The sequence below is a fragment of the Lactuca serriola genome, chromosome 7 (assembly GCF_051521515.1).
Source record: "Lactuca serriola cultivar US96UC23 chromosome 7, Lser_US96UC23_V15, whole genome shotgun sequence".
In the NCBI taxonomy this organism is placed as follows: Eukaryota; Viridiplantae; Streptophyta; class Magnoliopsida; order Asterales; family Asteraceae; genus Lactuca; species Lactuca serriola.
In genome coordinates, this window is record NC_136414.1 from 170,808,455 (window position 1) to 170,815,274 (window position 6,820).

The window sequence follows — 6,820 nt, forward strand, 5'->3', positions numbered from 1 at the left end:
CTAGATCCTTATCCCTAATCTATCATGGAATTCTCATAATCATATCACATCAAAACATAACATGCATGGGTATCTTAAGGAAAACTTACTTGAGCTCGGCCGATTGCACGCATCACACACCTTGTTCTTTCTTAAAACTCTTTATTTTAAATTTTTTAAAACTTATTTTCTATGTAAAAACTTTCAAACCCTCGATTTGAGTTCAAACACCCCCGAAGCTGTGTCCGAATCCCTCAAACCAAGGCTCTGATAACAACTTGTAACATCCCAAAATTTAAGACCAAAAATTTCATTTTAAATATAATAATTATAAAACCATTGGTCTGGAAACAACCATAATATCAATTCATAACAAAATCAAAGTATCAGTAGTCAAAGCATGTCACGATAAAACAATGTCAGAGTACAAATCCCAAGAATCTCATATGCGGAATATCGTGTGGGTGATGCGGTGCTACCGTGCCGACTCCTTTCCCTTCGAAGAAGTGGGACTTGAAACAAAAACTAAAAACCGTAAGCACAAAGCTTAGTGTGTTCCCCCATCATACCTCATACCATATAACACATAATGCATAGCATACCTGGGTGCTGGCCTCCCCTTCGGTCTGTTTCAACTGGTAACTACCTAGCATATTTGGGTGCTGGCCTCCCCTTCGGTCCCTTTCAACCGGTAACCGGGGACTATTTCACCCATACCACTACCACATAATATACTAACATATATATATATATATATATATATATATATATATATATATCATAATTTGTCTAACATAATTAGGTACTAACTACCCCTTCAGTCCTTACGACTGGTAACCGGGGATTATTCTCCCCTAGTACCACTACCACATAACATCATACCATACTAGCACATAGAAAATAACCGATAATGGCACATCAGACAATTATCACAAAGACAATCATATAACAAGCAACTCCTACTAGTGGGTTGGCATTGTGGCCTTAGACCCACTTCTAGTGGAAGGTAACTCACCTCAATGTCGTAAAGTAGCTGAATTGTCCTTGGCTCTAAAATCAACTCCTTCAAAATCATACACATAAAATATTTGGTCAAAGTCAAATTCAAAGTCAACATCCTAGTCAAAGTCAACTTCCTGGTTGACTTAACTTGCCGAGTTGGTCCATTAACTCGTCGAGTTCCATGATCCATAGAACCCTAAAAATCTCGATCCAACTCGCCGAGTTCCTTGTATCCATGATATCAGGAATTTTCCCATTCTACTCATCGAGTTTTCCTTTTTACAAAAACGGGACATTCCAACCCAACTGTCGAGTTCCTCTATGGACTCGACGAGTTCTCCAGTCTGTTGAGCCATCTTAGTAGATTAAGCTCCTATCCTTCAGATCCAAACCCAATACTTCGTCTACATACTAGAAATGCCCTTTTAAGGGTAAAGTTTCCAACTTTACCCGTTAATAGTCCTTCTTAACGGGTTTAGCTCAAACGCTAGTTCTCTAGGACTTAGTTCTTGGTGCAAAAGCCATAATATTCCAAACTAAAGCATGAAAAATGAGATCTATGCCCTAGACACCAAATGAATAAGTAAAGTCTCAGACTTTCCTTCCATGTATGGCCTTTTGGGGCTTAAAAGACCAAAATGATACCTTAAAGCTTTCATGGGGCTTCCATGTTCATAAAGTTTGGACCTTTATGTCATGTAACCCCTTCTAGACCCTAGATCTGAAAGATAAGTCACTTGGGATGTCCATTTCCCAAAGACTAATCTACTTGGACCAAAACATAAAAAAAAAAGTGTAAATGAAGAGATTTAAGCACATAATCGACAAGTTAGAAGCTTTTTACCTCTATTGAACTTGTAAATTGAGCTCAACTTCTGGATCGACTCTCGTCCTCTTGAACTCCCAAGCTTCTCCTTCCTTCTCTAGCTTCAAAATCACAAAGGACATAACAACAATGACTCAAAAACACTCAAAGGTGGATTATGGTTTCGTGTCTAGGGTTTGGGTGATGGAGGCTGCAAATGAGGCCAAGAAGTGGGGATTAGGATGCTTAAATAGGGTCTAAAACTCTGAAATTAGGGTTTCATCATGGCAGCCCTACTCGTTGAGTCGAGGATCTCAACTTGTCGTTTAGTTGACTTAAATCCTACGTCTAAATTCCATCCCTACTCAACGAGTTTGGGCCTCCAACTCATCGAAGCCCCTTGCAAAAATGAATAATTTGATTTATATGAAAGTATTTTATATGGTTAATTATGACTTGTTTTTACGTGGTTAACTTTTTTTGTTTTTGTAGACAAAGTTTGTTTTCAACCGAATGTATCGGGATCCAGACGCTGCTATGTTGTTAGAGAGTTTTGAAGCAGCTTTGTTATAAGGTTATCGAGAGCGTAAAGCTGATGAAAAAGAATATTTTTTGCAATTCGGAGGGTATGAGGATATCCCGAGAGCAATAGCCACCCCCACATGATATGGATGGTTATAATTGTAGGAAAATAATTAAGTATTTCCAAACAAATGTACACCAAGCTGCTGCAGAAAGGAAAAAAAAATTGTGAAACGAAAACGACCATGAATCGTGGGGGTCGAACTCGTATAACAGTATATGCTATAAGAAGGTAACGTATGATACATGTAATTATTTAAAATATAATCTAATTTTTAATATTAAACAGAACCTTAAGAGAGTGGAAACGTTTCGCAAGGCTCATACTGATATGAATGGTGCCTTTTTTAGTGTCGATGCAGAACAACAATACGTAAGTATTCAATTATAATTTTATCATATAATTAAGTGTTTATTTATACTTAATTGTAAATCACTTTTGGGAAGTACATAATTGGTTAGTGGAAGAGCTCTTAGAACAAACGCAAAGACTAGAGGGTGAAAGAGAGTTAACACCTGCTCAAGAAAGATCTACTTTCAAGAAAGTATTAGGATAACGATGTGGCTATATCAGAGGCATCGGCCGGAAACCTTCCGCTATCTCGCCAATTCCACAGCGGTCGCAACCACCACCACAACCATCACAGGTAAAAGAAGAATATTTAATTTCAATAAATGCATGTTGATTTGGTAATTTTTGTTTGTGGATATTATTTTCTAAAAGCTTTGATAATTGCTTTTTTTGTCCCAAGTGCAACAAATAGTAATGTACTTTGGTTTTTTGTCTTAGTTAAAAAATAACGATGTACTTTGGCATCAATAAATGCATGCTGATTTGGTAATTGTGCTTTTGACCCAAGTGCAAGATATAACAATTTATTTTTGGTATTTCTTGTATTTTAAGTGCAAGAAATAGCAATGTACTTTGGTATTTCTTATATTTAAGGTTCTTTAACAAAAATAGAGTAAATTATTTAATTTCAAAGTTTCATGTATCTATATAATGATCAATAAATGTATGTTGATTTGGTAATTGTCTTTTTATTTTATGTGCAGCAAATAGAAATGTACTTTGGTTTTTTGTCTCTTGCTTAAAAATAGCAATGTACTTTGGCATTATAAAATGCATGTTGATTTGGTAATTTTGGTTTGTGGTGAATATTTCCTAAAAGCTTTGGTGATTTGGTTTTGTCCTAATTGCAAGAAATGGCAATGTACTTTGGTTTTTTTGTCTTAGTTTCAAAATAACAATCAACTTTGACATCGATAAATGCATGTTGATTTGGTAATTGTGTTTTTGTTCCAAGTGCAAGAAATAGCAATGTACTTTTGGTATATCTTGTATTTAAGTGCAAGAAATAGTAATTTACTTTTGTAGTTTTTGTTTATGTTTGATAATTATACTTATAAGTTTATATATGTTGTTATTGATTATGTAGTTGGAACATTTTCGAGCAATGTTCAACGACCCGACATGTAGGGAGGAGCTTTATACGTTTTTTCAGTCGGAGAAATATCAATGAGGAAACGATGGGAACAGAGTTGGTTCGTCGGATAATTAATTTATGTTTTGTATGTTACATGTGTTGTGACACGTTGCTACTTGTTAGAATTGTAACATTTTGGTTGTTTATTTTGGTATTAAATTAATTATAATAGTATTTGGTATCTAATGGGATGTTATTATATAATTTTTTATGCATTTAATATCATTATGTATCGGTTTTTTTGCACCCAAAATCGTAGATTAACAAAAATAAAAAATGAAAACCGTTATTACCGGCTGCATGAAGTATTACCGGCGAAAAGAGCATTAGCGGCGACATGAAGTATTACCGGTGACAATAGCATTAGCGACGGCAATTGTCTTCACATTTGACATTCTGATAAATAGCGACAAAGTAGTAGCGACGACTTTTTATCTGTGATGTGTCGCACCTATTTCCTTTACCGACGGCTTTTCCACTTTTTAGCGACGACTTTTGTCGACGCAAATTATCATTTTTCTTATAGTGGGAGACAAATGCTAACCATTAAAGGTCTGTTACATTTAGGGACTAAAACACAATAAAACCACACTTGTGAATAATCCAAAACATTATGAGAGTTTTTTCTAGGAATTTTTTCATTATAAATATAAGATTAATTTATTTTTATATATAACATATATATAATCATATAAGTTGTCAGTCTATATTTGTTTGGAATCTATAAAACCTATCAAATTATTAAAAAAAAAAAAACTCAGCAACAAAATAAATTTAATAAACAAAACTTAGCTTAAAAAATGCTCCTCCAATGATTTGTTTATTTGTCATTAGATATTTACATGAAAAAACTATTAACAAAAACTGTAAAAGCTTCTGGTGTGAATGCTCCGAGAGAAACTTTTGTTAAAACGTGCACCGAAATTATGATGAAAGGTACATACACCTTCGTAAGTTTATTTTATTTTATGACCAAGCCATTTTGTTTTATGTGCTTAATATAAAAAAATATACCAAAACAAAAATAGTACATTACACTATTAATCATCTATATGCTTAAAATGAGATCAAATACTATTATGGTGGAATTTTTTCCATTGGAATCCATGAGATGTCGTTGGTTTTCATTTTTCTAATATTTCATAGTTGGTATATATTTGATATAAAATAATTTTTTTTATTTATGTGATTTTCTTATTTTATATAAAAATATTAGTTAAAATATAAATAAAGAATCTGGCTCAAAAGATTATGGATAACATCATATCAATGATAGGTTTATAGTGTGACATCTTTTATGACTGATTTAGTTTACTCAAGTCTTCCAAAGTCAATGTTTCGACACGTCGACATATATAGCGCGACATTTTATTGACACTAGGTGTGAGACCCATGTATTATATGGGTTTATTTAAAAAAAATTAAATATAAAATTTTAACAATTTGAAAACTTTAAATTTATAAGAAAAATAAGAAATTTTTTGAATTATTAAAATTAATGAGACTTTAATGTATTAGATACATTACATATATAAATCATTTCTAATAAATACCTTACATATATATTACCTTATATATTAAATGTGGATTTTAATTTAATAAAATCAAAAATACAATAAAATGACAAGTGGAAAATAGATAAATTTAAAATTTCTAGAAAATGCCATGTGTCCAAATGAATGAGAAAATGACATATGACAAAGTCATTTTCATTTATTAGGGTAGATTAAATTGTTTTCTTTTTTCATGGATTCATTCTCATCATCCTATTAATTAAGTGTATTTCGATATTCATGTATTCTTCTTCCTTGTTTCGTCGGCAGCTTTTTTTTCAGTCGTAATAATTTTCAATTACAAAATAAACCAATAACAAAAATTAAAGCACATGCAAAAAAATGGCAGTATCCTACCAAACATTTAAATATGAATTTGGTTGGAGTAAAGTGGGACATAGCAATAAACTTTTCTTTCATAAAACCATCTATAAATAGAGACTGCGTAATACACTAATTTCCACATCCCTCTTCCATATATTTTCTTTTGTATTAAACAAGTGAAAATGGCTACAAGAGCTTTCCTTCTTCTTGCTCTAGCTTTTGCTGTTGTCCTTCTCATCACCTCCGAAGTGGCTGCAGCTAAGGAGTTGGCTGAAAACACTGACAGTAAGTAAAATATATCCTTTACGTGCTCTATTTTTATAAAGCATATAATTCTTCAAAGTTATAGAATAACACTAATTAATGTCGCAGGTCAGATTAACGTCGACAGTGGACATTCACGATACAGTGGAGGTGGTGGACATGGAGGCGGAGGATACAAAGGTGGACGTGGAGGGCATGACAACGGTGGTGGACGAGGAGGGCACAACAACGGTGGTGGAAGCAAAGGTTGCAGACATGGCTGCTGTGGTGGACGTGGATACAAAGGGTGCAAGTGTTGCAGCACGTTTGAAGAGGCAGTTGCTTACAAACAAACTCAAAACTAACTAATGATGCTTTCGCCATGCAATTATGCATTACGTACTGCTTATATGTGAAATAATTAGCACAACTTCTTTCGATGGAAGTATGCAGTTGATATGTATTGTAAAATAAGAGATATTTTTACTCTATTGTAGAATATGAGATCTCTTTTAACTCTCTATGTCCAAGAATGTATCCTTTTCAATACCTTGTCAAATTTCTCCCGTTTTTCTCTATATCACAAATTATATATATATATATATATATATATATATATATATATATATATATATATATATATATATATATATATATATATATATATATATATATATATATATATATATATATATATATATATATATATATATATATGGTAAGTTAAAGAGGAGTGCTAACCAAGAGAGTGCTATTATAATAAGAATAATTGAAACAAGAAAATGCAATGATGTAATAAAAAGAAATGAATGTAATGTACTATAATAAACGGATAAATGGAAGTA

General features: G+C 32.6%; 1 protein-coding gene across 1 annotated transcript; it reads left to right on the forward strand.

Moving 5' to 3' along the window:
* The first annotated feature begins 5,855 nt into the window (after positions 1–5,855).
* Positions 5,856–6,522, forward strand: LOC145063635 (uncharacterized). The gene is made up of 2 exons (XM_079011231.1): positions 5,856–6,017; positions 6,105–6,522. Exons 1-2 carry the CDS (start codon positions 5,915–5,917, stop codon positions 6,338–6,340), a joined length of 339 nt encoding a protein of 112 aa, XP_078867357.1. The 5' UTR covers positions 5,856–5,914; the 3' UTR covers positions 6,341–6,522.
* Positions 6,523–6,820: the final 298 nt, after the last annotated feature.

What these genes read in the sequence shown, in the direction of transcription:
- LOC145063635 (XM_079011231.1), top strand. Translation starts at nt 5,915, where the DNA reads ATGGCTACAAGAGCTTTCCTTCTTCTTGCTCTAGCTTTTGCTGTTGTC. An exon ending in GTTGGCTGAAAACACTGACA is followed by an intron (nt 6,018 to 6,104) that starts GTAAGTAAAATA and finishes TTAATGTCGCAG; the next exon opens with GTCAGATTAACGTCGACAGT.